At 39.1% G+C, this 13953-nt stretch overlaps 1 protein-coding gene across 5 annotated transcripts in view; it reads right to left on the bottom strand.

Annotated features, from left to right (window-relative positions):
* Positions 1–13953, bottom strand: part of FOXJ3 (forkhead box J3) — a 125288-nt gene that overhangs the window by 71690 nt on the left and 39645 nt on the right. For all 5 annotated transcript variants that reach the window (XM_081057827.1, XM_081057830.1, XM_081057828.1 and 2 more), the window contains exon 3: positions 3284–3608. In XM_081057827.1, the coding sequence (XP_080913953.1) occupies positions 3284–3608 (325 nt within the window). The remainder of the gene's footprint in view (positions 1–3283; positions 3609–13953) is intronic.

Here is a 13953-nt window from a genome sequence, read left to right as displayed (position 1 = left end):
TTATGTTTTGCCTGCACAGCATTTAAGGAAACTGGAATTAGTTGACGACATTTAAAAATAGGGAAATTGGGCAAAAAATCCAAGTTTCTGACTTTCCTGGGGACAGAGGGGAGGGGAGGAAGATCTGCCATATGCCCTAAAAGGCAACAGGAGACTAGAGCACAGCGGCTCTACAGACATTAGGCACACACTCTTTACATTAGACATGCACTCTTTAGTTGTACCCTTTTTGCTTTACTCACTTATGTCGCCTGTCTGGCCCATCCGGCCCTACAATGATATACACCCAGGAATCCCTGATGGGCTTTCTAAGCCATTTATTCAAATTTTGAGCATTTCTACTCCCTAACCACCATGTTTTTCCAGTGCTAAACAGGTTTATCAAAATCTCCTAGACTTCCCTCATCCCAAATCTTGATAAAAGGAGTCTACTGAACATTAGTGCCCAGTTGTAAAGCCAGAAAACACAGCTTAGATGGATCACTACTACCTGCTTAAAATGATGTTTCTTGATACATGGGTCAAATTTTATTACACATTTCCTCCACTGAAATATTCTGTTACAGTGGACTCTTATTCAGAGTACACTGTTAACAATCACTTCTCACACTGAGCCAGCCAGTTGAGAGAGTTTATCTTGGCAAATTAAATTCAATAAATATTTATGCAGTGTTTTAAAAATTACAGGCCCTCTGTAATGGTTGAGACATGAGCTTTGACATAAGAAATATAGTCAATAATACCATAATAACTACATATATGGTGTCAGATGGCTATTAGACTTATTGGGGTGATCAGTTATATATAAATTATGTAAATGTCTAATCACTATGTTGTACACCTGAAACTAGTATAATATTGTATGTCAACTGTAACTGAAAAATAAACAAACAAACAAATAGACAATGAGCTTTAAAATCTCCAAATCTACCAAATCTCATAGCAAATCTTGGCTCTTCCATTCTCATAGCAAATCTTGGCTCTTCCATTCTCCAGCTGAGAAACTCTGGAAAGCTACTTCTCTAATCTTTAAAATTTGCAAAATAATAGTACTTGCTTCATAAGGCTGTTGTGTGGCTTAAGCAGACAATGATACAAGGCACTTTAGTATATAGTGCCTGGCACACAGAAAATAAAAGCAGCTATCACCTGAGTACGAATACAGAAAGAAAAACTAATGAAACAAGATCTCTGAACAAAATCTTTAAGTTCTATAACAGTGTTATTAATAAAGCATATGGAAGTACAAAATAGATTAATTCTGTAGGGAAAAGATAGGTAACATATGAGCTGAAAGAATAAACAGGATAATACCAACTGGAAAAAGGACAGAAGAGAGAAAGTCCAAGGACAATCAAGCGAAAAACAAAAGCAAGAAAGAAATTGAAGTGTTTATTTCCAGAGACAGCTACTAGGGTGAGATAGGCAGAAGAAATACATCAAGAGGGAACTAGCAAAAACTAAAGCTAGGAAAGAAGTCTGGGGCCAGGATTCAGGCTTTCATTTACACCACATTTACTGAGGCTTACAAATTGAGGCACTACTCTAGGGCATGGAACAGAGAGAGAGATATAAAAATCCCTTCCCTAAGACAGTTTATTTTCTGGCATAGAGCACCATACATTGTTGGTGCACAATAAACCAGTAAATGTCTTTAATAAATCTAGTCAAAAAAGACAAAGGTGCTGAGACAGGAAGGCTTAAGACAAACAAGTCTAACTACCACGTGATGGCAGACCTTCCACTCTATAAACCCCTTCTCCCACGTGCATGCACATACACCCCACATAGCACACAACTGGCTAATTCCTATGTAAGAATGTGAACGTAAAATGTGTAGATACAAAAGAAAAGTTGTTGAATTGTCTGCTGAATAACATAAATTAGGTAGGTAACTAATTTGATGGTACATTTATAAGACTAGATAAGGAACTGGGGATTCTTAAGGAACTAGTTCATTCTAGGGCTGCAGCAGGGAAGGTACAAGATGAGCCTGGAACATTTTGTGATGTCAGAAAGTTAAGAAGTGCTAAACCAACAAAAAGAATGGGGTCATTTCAAAAGGGCACAGGAACCAATCTAGCTCTCAATGGCCAAGGCTGTAATAATTTGAGTGACAATGACAGCACAAAGAATAAAACAAATATCCATGAGTGCGTACTATTACGACTAAATAAACAAATAAATAAAAGGGAAAGGTCTTCTTTACAGAAGAATCTCAGTTAATAAATATATAAGAAACGAAGAAAAAGAGAAAATCACCACTGGAAAACAAAAATTGCTGTAGTTATAATCCATCAATGAATGTTAAAATTAACGAGCAAAAGTTCAAGAAGAAACAGGATACCTGAATACTCTCAAAGTATCTCCCCAAAATATTTTATACTTTACAAACTGAGAAGCTAATTTTATAGTGGAGAAACCCGGCACACATCACCTTCGCCAAAGAGCCAAGGGTAACATGACTAGTAATAAGACACACTGACATCAAGTGCACCAAACAGACAATGGCACATCACCTTCCCAAAAACGCATTACCTCACTCTAACCATGAGAAAACATGAGACATTTCCAAACTGAGGATCATTCTACAAAATACCTGACAAGGACTCTTCAAAAATGCCAAGGTCATAAAAGAAAAGACTGAGGAACGGTTATAAACTGAAGGTGACTAAAGAGACATAACTAAGGATTGGATCCCAGAACATAAAAGCACATTAGTAGAAAAACAGAACAAAATCAGAACAAAATCTGTAATTTACTTAGTAGTTAACTGTACTGTTTAGTCAAAAGTATTGTATCAACATTAGTTTCTTGGTTTTGATAATTGTACTATGGTTATATGTTAACATACAGGATGTAGATGAAGGACATATGGAAACCCTTTGTAATATTTATGTAACTCTTCTATAAACCTAAAATTCCTTCAACATAAAACCTTTAAAAATCTTGGATGATGAAAACTGTACCAGTTGAAATACTACATCGTTTTTTATCTTAGACTCATTGTCAACTTACCTGTTTTCCAGTGAATGCTACATTATCTCTGCTCGTACTTTATACTATGTCAGTCCCATAACATATAAAGCTCTAATAAGCTAATATTCTGCCAAAAATAAAGTTATTCACCTAATTAAAAACACTTAATTTCCTTTGACACCCTGAAAATGACTAGCGGTCAGTATTTCATCTTTAATCATATAAGCCTCCACAGAGTTTTATCTTCAATAGAAGCCAATAGTTATTGCGTACAGCATAGAAATAATTTAAATAAAATCCTTACCTTCCAACCACTGCCAGCCTCTCTATAATATGGGAAGTTATCACAAATCCACTGGTAAATCTCACTGAGCGTCATTTTCTTTTTGGGTGAGCTATTAATTGCAAATGTAATGAGGCTGGCGTAACTGTATGGAGGTTTCCCATCTTTGTGCTGTTGGACTTCTTCCTGGTCCAGGGTGGTATTTGGGTCAAGGAGTGCATTCTTCTTGGAAATTCCTGCCCCGTGTGCGTTTTGCGTAGCATCCGATTTCTGGATGGCTGCTCTCATGGTGAGCTGTGGTAACCAGTCCATAGATGTCAGGCTGCTCTCCAGTTCAGATGTCATCCTGAAGGTAAATAGACTCCTTAGTCAGTATCAAGGAAAGAACCCCTGCTTCTCAAAACAGCCAATATTCACAAATCTACGAGTTCCAAAGTGAGGGAAACCTGAGTTAAATCTGGAGGAAAAAGATTGAGTATGTTAATGACCAACCAAATATTTAAGAAATCAACATTTCCAATCTTTTTTCTTTTTTTTTCCCTCTCCAAAACAACAAATTTGGTTTTAAAATGTTTAAGATACAGAATGACACATACACACAATGTGGTTCTGATGTCAATCTACTTACTAACACCTCAGGGCCTTTAGAAACTTAAGGCTGTATACCTGGCATTTTTTTCACACAATTTTAGGGGAGTCATACAAACAAAAGAACACCAAAAGTAAAGTGAAGGCAAGAGATCAGAGAAGTAACTGAGAAATAGGCACAGAAATTGCACAGAGGGAAGGTAGAGTTGACCGAAAAAAGGAACACAAACTCAAGAACACTGATGGAGAGAAAAGGAGGACAGACAGAACCAGGCAGTTCCTTTTTAAAAAAAAAAAAAGTCAAGGAACAAGCTTAGGAAAACTAACTAGGGCCGCCCGGTGGCTCAGGTGGTCGGAGCATCGTGCTCGTAACGCCAAGGTGGCGGTTCGATTCCCACATGAGCCAGTGAGCTGCGCCCTCTATAGCTAAGATTGTGGACAACAGCTCTCCCTGGAGCTTGGCTGCTGTGAGCTGCCGTGGGCTGCTGTGAGCTGCCGTGGGCTGCCGTGGGCTGCCATGAGCAGCTGGTGGCCAGCGTGAGTGGCCAGCAGCTGGCGAGAGCTGCCGTAAGTGGCCGACCGGCGACCGACTGCCACAGCCGGGGGAAGCACAAAGCTCCTAACGCCAGCATGGGCCAGGGAGCTGTGTCCTACACAACTAGACTGAGAAACAACAGCTTGAACCGGAGTGGGGGGCGGGGGAGTGGAGGGTGGGGAGGTGGAGAGGGGGGAAAAGAAAACTAAAGATCTGGAAGCATTGGATATGAGAGATTAAACCACATAATGGACAGCAAGAAAAGAAGCATTAAAAGCTTGTGGACAGGCTTAATGCTTTAAACAAACATCAGTGATCTGGGTTCTGTAATAAATTTCACTCCAAGCCAATTCTGATGATACCACCCAAAGAAAGAAAAAAGGAAAAATCTGCCAGGTTAACACACATTCTGGAGAAGGGATAAGCTGTTCTAAGAATTAAAGATAAAAATACAGAAACAAGGTCTGACACTTCACACTGGAATCACTGACTTTCAATAGAAGGTACAAACCTTTCTATCCTGGGATCAAAGAAGCAAGAATAGTGATCCTGACTATAGAAAAGAATGAATGAAGACTTCTAAGTGATATCAAAATAAAGGAAAAAGAGAAAACAAAGTAAGAAACTTCAAGTACCTAAGTCAAAAGAAAAGAATTTGTGGCTAAGAAAATCCCATATATGTCCCTTATCCCAAATGGCTGCAGGCAAAAAGCAACCTGGGGGCATGTGTTTGGGAGGCAATATAGAATAAAGAACACAGGCTCTTGATTCAGGCAGACCGGAAGTCAAATACTGATTCTACCAGCTACTAGCTGTGGGAACATGAAAATGTTAATTAATGTCTCTAAACCCCAGCTTTCTCATCTGTAAAATGAAACAATAATAGTACCTACAGTTAAAACATTACTTTGAGAATTAAATGTGATAACATGCACAAAGAAATATTCAATAAGTGGTAGTTAATAATATTACTCTAAGGGTATCTTGGGAGGATACTAATGCACTATAAAGTAAACTAGATTAAGCACTAGCAATTATAAATCAAGAGACAACCATGAGGATTCTATCTGTGCTGCAAGTAGAGTCCTACTGTGTCTTGTTTTTCAGATATTTTGATCCAGTTTTACCTTTCTCATTTTCTCAAATTACCTCCATCTCTATTACATGAATTTCTCTGGAACCTGAAGTTTAAATTCATCTATACAGAGCCTTCAGAGATCTTGGGGGGAAAAAAATGTAAAACAAAATATCACCAGCCTGCTCTATCTCAGCCAGAAATGCTTGCTCTCAGCATGAAATAAGTTAAAAGCACTTATGGGACAAGGAGACAAGATAATTCAGAGATCACAGAATGTCAAGAGAGTGAGTAAAGTACCCTAAGATTAGAGACCGACCAATGCCTTCAATCTAAAGATGAAAAACTAAGGTCTACTGAAGTTAAAGACTTACCCAAATTCCCACAAGAGTTAACAGAACTAAAACTAGGGCCCAGACCTGATACCCAATCCAGTAGATTTTCTACCATACACCATCTGTAAAACGAGCACAATATAGTACCTACTTCACTAATATAAAGTTCTCAGAACAGTGACTGGCAAATAGTATTCAGTAAATGTTAGCTAATGGTGGCAGTGGTGATAATAGTAGTTGCTGCTATTATTAGTCACATTTCATTGTCTAAACATTTATTATTATACCATGCTGTCATCCTATTTGCCTCAATTAAGTCTCCACTGAGTAACTATATTTTGTTCAAATTCCCAAAGCAGTCAGTCACATTCATTTTCAAAGTGAATATAAAAGCATGTTCCAAACTGGAAAACAACTGATATTGCAGATGCCACCTATGGAGAACTATCTTTAACTTGTTTCCTTTTACTAGTGTCACTAATTGTGACTTTACGAGTCTCAGTAATATAATACAATAAGTAGGTACCTAATATGTTAGAACATTTAACAAGAATTTATAATTACATGTACAGAGCTATGCTTGAGTGAGATTTCACACACACACACACACACACACACACACACACACACACAGATAAAATTCCTGCCCTCAGGGACCTCATAGTCCAATTATGATGGTCAAACACAACAAAGAGCTGAAAGAGTACAAGGCTGAGCTCTCTGTGCCGTAATGGTTCAGAAGAGGGAGAGGCCAGCACGGACTGCAGCCTTAAGAGATAGAGAAAAAAAGGTAGAGACGAAAGGAGTTCAGCTAAAACTTGAAGAAAGTGAAGATCTTAAATAGGCTGGAAAGACGGCCTCTCGTCATCGAAGACATCGTAAGAATTATTCCACTGTTTTGCTTATAATTTCATCAGTTAGGCTACAGCAGATTTGAAACGCACAATAAAATCTCTCTCAAATTAAACTCTGAAAAAACGGGGCTTCTGTTTTATTTGCAATTTATCAAATTTTATATATTCCTGGTAGTGAGGTAAAAAATGCCTCCATTGCTGGTGCTTAGGTTGGCTGCTGCGGTAGTTCTCCATTAAGCATCGAGAACACAAAAAATGATCATTAGATTTGGCCAGATCATCAGTAACTTGAGAAAGAAACCTCTTACTGGAATGGTAATGACAGAAGTCCACTTGTATAAAAGAACAGATGGTAGGGTCTGAGGAATCTGGTTATGGAAATCTGGTTAACAAATGTCAGGCCCTCTGGAACTGTGTGGGTGGAGGTGTAGTTTTGGTCCAGGACTGAGGGGGAGGGGCTCCCCGGGTTCCACCTTGGTGCTTGGTCTTTCTTATCTCAATATTTTCACAGCAGTGCTCATCTTTCCCCCAAAGTCTATCAGCAAGCCCATGCACCCCTAAACAAGTCCTGAATCCCTCCAATAGTCTCCACTTCATTCCTCACTCTTCCCAAGATCAGGTTTTCCTAACGGCTTTCCCCAGTCCCCTTTTCCCCATGATCAGAACCCCACATAACAGCCAGGCACCACTCTTCAGGCTAAGACGCCCTATACCTCCCCACCACACTGTGAATAAATCCCAAACTCCTGGCCTCTGCCTCTCCCGGCACCCCTGAAGGCCACAGCGGGCTCCATTCCTTCTACAAGCAACCAAGCTCTTTCCGTCATCGTGACAATCACCTGTGCTAGGCTCTCTCCTCTCCAGAACACGCCTGTCACCCCTGAGGGTTCAGCTTCAGTGGCCTGTGCGCAAAGGCCTTCCCTGGCCACTGCATCCAATGTATCCTCTCCAGTCACCGATACCTCCACAGTGCTGGTCACAACCTGTTCCTTTGTGTACTGGTTATTGCCTGTCACACATGCGTGTGAATTCCACCAGGCAGAGATCACATCTGTCTTGGTCTCCACGAACTCCACGCAGTGCTGAGAGCCTGTTCATACAATCCCATTCAGTGACCCTCTCTGAGCCTCCCTTTCTCTCCTGAGTGTGAGTTCGGCTCTGTCCCTGATGCACTGTGTGATCTTTTAGGACCTCCTTACCTCTCTAACCTCAGGTACCCTATGCATGGAATAGGGCTCATTTTTGCCCTTCTGGAAGGATGGGCTAGATCACAGATATTATGGAGGGAGTATTACGTGTAGTGACGAGTGATTTTCTTATTCTTTTCTGTCTCCGCAATGCCTAGTAACATAGTAGATAAAGGGTCAATGAATGGTGGTTAAATGACTGAAATAGTGACTATCCAATGAAGGTGTGGGTGCTCCTCCCAAAACAAGTGAGATCATACACATTTAAAACCTAAAAGGGGAAGGTGAAAGAAAAGAGGACTCACTAACATGAAGTAAGAATAATCACAGGATCAAAATCCTTTATGAATTGGGAAAAAGTATGACTCAGCACAGACTGACTAGTACTACACAGGAACAGAGACAGTTCTACTGAAATAGCGGAGGAAAAAGGGAAGATGGCAGCAAAGATAAAAAGACAACATTACTTGTAGGACAAAGCAAACATGGAGCACTTATATCTGAAGTTCTTAAATGTATGATGGTATCTGAAGTTCCATGGTAAAAGAAGTTCCATGAGGAATTTTTTCTGCATAAAATGAAAAGAGCATCAAGATATAAAAACTCAAAACTAAGTCACGACATGGAGGAGGGGAGGATGGTCCTCCTTTATAAAACTGCCACTGACATGACCCCAAATACGCTTTTTAGCTACTTCTGGCCCATTGCTTGGCCTCCATCTGCAACTTCCCTAACTCCCAAGGAGTAGACAACACTAAAAAAGTTTTCAAAAAGTGGGGAAATGGGTAGAAATATTGTTGGCTCCCTAAATGGAGGTAAGAGAACACATCAAGAAAAATATAAGGAGTAAGAATAACGAGGGTAATAATGTGACCTAGATATTCCTGAGTCCTCCCACTCCATTCCAGGTACTTGGCATTTCATCTTAAGACTTGGCAGCATGTGAAAAATTGAGCAACCGAGAACTAAAAAAAAAAAAAAAAAAAAATCCTGGTAATTACCACAGGAGTAATTCTGGTCACATGCATCTCAGGGGACATACTTTTTTTAAATATATACTTTATATAATATATAACTTTACTTATGGCATTTCAGCACTCAAGGCAACCAGAAGCAAAGTCTATGGCAGAGACCACTAACTGCCAGCTAATATCTGTTTTTACCTTCTTCCTTAGGAATACAACCCCAATTTTATTCTGGATGGCATTGCACCTTTTGCCCTTCCTGCCCTCTGGAATAGGAACATAATAACTGTTGCTCCAGCAGTCAACTTCCGCCATTAGGAGATCTTTGAGAATGGAAGCCACACTGAGGATATGGGAGCAAACAGAAGGAAATCTTGATCCCTGACTTTTTGTGTGTGAAGCTGCCATCCCAGCCCTGAACTGCTTACTTGATTCCAGACTTTTTATGTGTTTAACTACTATAAAAAGATCTCTACCAGCAGGTGAACTTAATTCCTAACAAACATAGGATTTGGGACATGGAAGTGGGGTGATACAAGTAATAGAACCCAAAATAAGACACTCTTATTAAAGAAGGAGTCAATGAGGCAAACATTAAGAATTCTAATGTCACAGGTTGGAAAGCTGGTGACACTTATTAAACAATGATGAAGGATTGGGTCAAACTGTCATCTACAGAAGTTGGCAAGCAAACCATATGCCAACCCAGAGGCTATAGCAAGGAGAGAAATGTAGGGAAAATTTAGAATGTTGGCATGTGTTGTTGGCTCCTTCTTGCTACTTAAAGTCCTAAGAGAGAAATAAACTTCAATTAGAGTTGCAAGCAGAGATGGAAAACATGCAGATTTGCTAAATGAGGTACTCCCTGCCTATGGTCTGCAATTTAAGCTAAGAGTCCTATAATTTAAAGCCTTGCATGGTTGAAAAAACACGAACTGCTTCTGAAGTAGCAAACTGAAGTAACTGAGTGGTAGCTGCAAAATACCAGCCTTAGTAGTAGAGAAGACTGGTGTCTTTGCCACACAAAAGCGATGTTGTAAGGGTGTTGTCCTTCCACCCAAGACTATTGTTTCAAATGGCCTCACCAGAGCCATCATTCCCTCAGGAGCTAAAAGAGGTCAATAAATTTGGATGGAGGAAATACATTCTTTATTTCCACTAACTTGCAACTGAAATTTAGCATTCCCTTTAATTATGAAAGTAGACAACAAATCATAGTAGCATTAACAGTACCTGTGACTTTGCCATCAATAAAAATCACAAATATAGTCGTATCACGTGACAAACGTAGCAAAATCTCAAATTTTTATTTAAACTCATCAACTATTCAAAATTATGATAGGTATCAGACTTGCCACTAGACCTTTTATTTAACATGTTAAGAGGCACATCGATTACTATGTTACAAAGTTATTATTTTGCTAACCATATTTCAATATAATTAATCGGTTTCCTTTGTAATCATATTTTATTTTAGGCATTTTGAGCCATTATTCTGAGAAAGGTAAACAGGTTTCACCAGACTGTTGAAGGGGTTCCAAAACAGGGTTAGAGATCCCTGGGATATGGAGAGCACAAGGGGCAGCAGGGTCTTCACATTACAAAGTTTTGTGTGGGCAGGTTCTTTGGCTCAAAGCAGAAAAGTCTAGAAACTAAGGTTTTTAAGATAACTGTGTGGGGCGGGGTGGGAAAGAGAAAGAGTCTAGATTGCAAGCGTGTCTTAATTTTCCAAAATACCCATCAACAACTCATCAACAGAAAGTGAGCTGTAAAATCTGTGCATGTCCCAAAAAGGGCATCTTAACCATCTCAAATGTGGCCATGGAGAATACTGGACAAGGTCAGCCCTTTTAGAGAGAACAGAGGACAATGGAGGCCCCACCAAAGAGTAGAATCAAGGCACTTATTACACTGTCAGGGAGTCTCTGCCACTCCTACCCAGTAGGATTTTATAATCGATATGGACTAGAGACTGTTTCCCGTGACTTTCTGTTCTGAGTAACAGCTTTTACTGCTGTTATCCTATTTCTTCTCCACTATGATATATTAGGTGTGTAGTGTACACATTTGGTTTGTAGGTCTTTGAACAGGAAGCCACTCTGGGATCTGATGAAACAGACTACACCCAGAGAGCCTGAATTTTCAGCTAGATATAATAACTTTGGGTTGTCTCCCTTGGGAAAAGGGCAAGTGAGTTCTATATATACCGGGAAGGGGGTACGGGAGGTGCAAAAAAATGCATACACACTTAAAGAGATGTTATCTATGTATTACTTTTCGAAGTTGAATTGAGTTATCGTAGCCATGTGTAGTATGAGGTTTGCTCAAAAGATGGCGTTAATCAAATGAATGCTAGCATCACCACGTGACAGGCAGGACAAAGAAAATGGCGGAAGCATGGTTTTCGTTTAAGGAGCATAAGACCACCGAGACATGAGAGCTTAACTTGATGAGAATTTGCCAGGAACAATGGTTGAGTTTCCCCCACATTCTCCTGACTCAATACCTCCCGATTTCTACTTATGGAGGGACCTTAAAGGATGTGGTGTACTGTAGAAAACTGGCTACATTGTCGGTACTTCGGGAAGAAATTAAAAACAGCATGGGCAGCCATACAAATGGACACTGGTCAACGTTGCTCAAGCAGTAGTTCGCCGTAATCAGAAGTGTCTGGATGCTGATGGTTAACAACTTTGAGCATCTCTTGTAATGGCAGAAGTCAAACATGACTTGTATTCATCTTTTGTGATCAGTATATATTATTACAATTTTAATACAGTTTTCCTTTCTTAAAACGTGTATACATTTTTTTGGCACCCTCTGTATAAGAAGAGTACATATGGATATTTGGGTACCTAAAGGGGCAGACCGCGACAGAAACCTAAAAAGAAATGAAATAATCTATTACAGATTGACTTTACATTTTATAACCATGTGGTGTAAAACTGTCAATTTTTAAAATTTATAAATGTAGTAATAATTCAAACTACTTCCAAGAAAAAGTAGCTGGTATTACTTTTTTCAAAATTAGTTACCATATACCAGCCAAATCAAAGTTTATATTCTCAGTTCAATTCACCAAAAAAACACAATGTCCTACATTGGAAAAGATACGATTTTGTGATTAAGAACACAGGCTGCAAAACAAGACTGTCTAGATCAGAATCCAAGTTCCTGCACTTTCATCTATGTGACCTTAAACAAGTAGATTAACCTAAACCTAATCTTCATGCTTCAGTTTGCTCATTTATAAGACGAGGATATAGTACCCACCCCCAAAAATTGTTGTGAGAATTACATGAGTTAACACAGACAGAGCACTAAGAAGTTTCTAACACACAGTAAATAAGCACTCAATAAATGTTATCTATTATCATCAAATTCACTCTTCAGAATTTTCTAAACTTTAAGTGGTTATCACTCTTACTCAGTGGTTCCAGACTTATGAGGTGTCATAAATACTGTACCAAATACTGTATCAAATAATACAGTGAATGTTTAAATTAAAAAAAACATTATTACAGAAAAACACATTGCCATTAATCCCCCTCAAAACACTCCCCCTAGCTTGGAACACACTCATCCCATTGTCCTCGTCACTTTCTGAAGCAGGTCTGGAAGTCGTCTTTCATGAGTGACTTCAGTTGCACTGTCCTGGCTGCATCGATGTCCTGAATCGATTCAAAACATTTACTTGTCATGGTCATTGTGACTTTGGGGAAGAGCCGGAAGTTGCACGGTCACAGATCACGGTCACTGCAGCATCACCAAAAACTAATTTTAACATTTTGTGTTTCTTTAGCACTTTTTTGCAGTTTGAAAGAAAATTTCATGTGTAGTTCGTGATCCATGATTTACAGCACTTTAAAACACACCTTCTCTCAACCGTAGCTCACACCTGACTGACTGCACCGAACAAGTTGAAACATGTCACACACTGTTACTAAGGTTTGACGCGCTGTTTCCGGTATTGAAGACCCCTGCCTTTCATTGGATGGCACTCGGCAGCAGCATTCACCATATTTTGTGATCACATCACGTACGTGCCCCAAATCCCTCACTAATCATTCAGCAACCTCAAAGGAAATGAGACCCTCATTCAATTATTTACTCTAAAGAAATGACCCAATAAGGACTGTTTTAAAATTTTGTCTGTAGGTTGCATATGAGAATTAAGAACAAACTTTTCCTAAAAATAAGATCATCTATGATGGTTCCTGAAACAGCCCACAAAATCCTATTTATTCCATAAAGGAATTCGAAGTCCACAGTTCTAAAAGTATAAAAGCCCCAGGTGGATATCTTGTAGCAGAGATAAAAAGTTGTAACAAGGAAAAGGAAAAGTTTTTTTCATTTTCCTGGTGCAGGATCCTTGTTCCTGACAAAATTTCAATATAGTCTGTACCTGGCATACCTCTAACTATCTTCTCTGTCTTTGCTCTCCCGGTCACAGTGCCCTGAGGCTCCAATATTGGCCCCCATGCTGGTGTTATAAACTCCAAAATTAATTACTTGCTCTTCTCCAGTAAAAACTCCACTTTTTCAAAGCATTCGATTTCTGCTCCATTTAGGAGGAAAGTAGACAGCCTAAAACTCATCTCCACTAAGGTCTGAATAACTGAGCCTTTAAACTTACTGTGAGCAATGACTTTTTTAAAAGATAACCTGAAAAACATCCTCAATGAAGTTAAAATACAGGTGGAAGAACCACAATTTAGGACAGGGAATCCAATACAAAAAATGAAGGTCATTCTTCAAACCCTGACTTTCCCAACTTTGCTTTCATCCCCAAATTCCAAGAATATTCCTAACACGGCTTATGTAAAAATTTGGGGGATTTAGTGAGACAACTGCCATTTGTGAACAAAACTGATTTCAGAGCTATTTATCATAAAATCGGAGATAAAAAAGAACCACATTAGATCATTTTTAAAGTCCTAGTATTACTTATTGGGGGACCAACAGTATTCTTTAAGATCTCTAAGGGAAGAAAAGTTCACAGCTTATTTAAATCTGTTCTATGGTAAGTAATTCACTCTGGTTAAAAAAAAAAAATTAACAGGCTAGTCTGTATTTCCCTTGCAATAGAGATGAAAATTTCTTTAACTTACATCTTAGAAAATGAGAACTGGACAGAAGTCTCTTCATAATG

Source organism: Rhinolophus hipposideros (assembly GCF_964194185.1).
Source record: "Rhinolophus hipposideros genome assembly, chromosome: 8".
Taxonomy (NCBI): Eukaryota; Metazoa; Chordata; class Mammalia; order Chiroptera; family Rhinolophidae; genus Rhinolophus; species Rhinolophus hipposideros.
The sequence above is the reverse complement of the archived record's forward strand: the minus strand, read 5'-3'. Positions and strand labels throughout refer to the sequence as shown.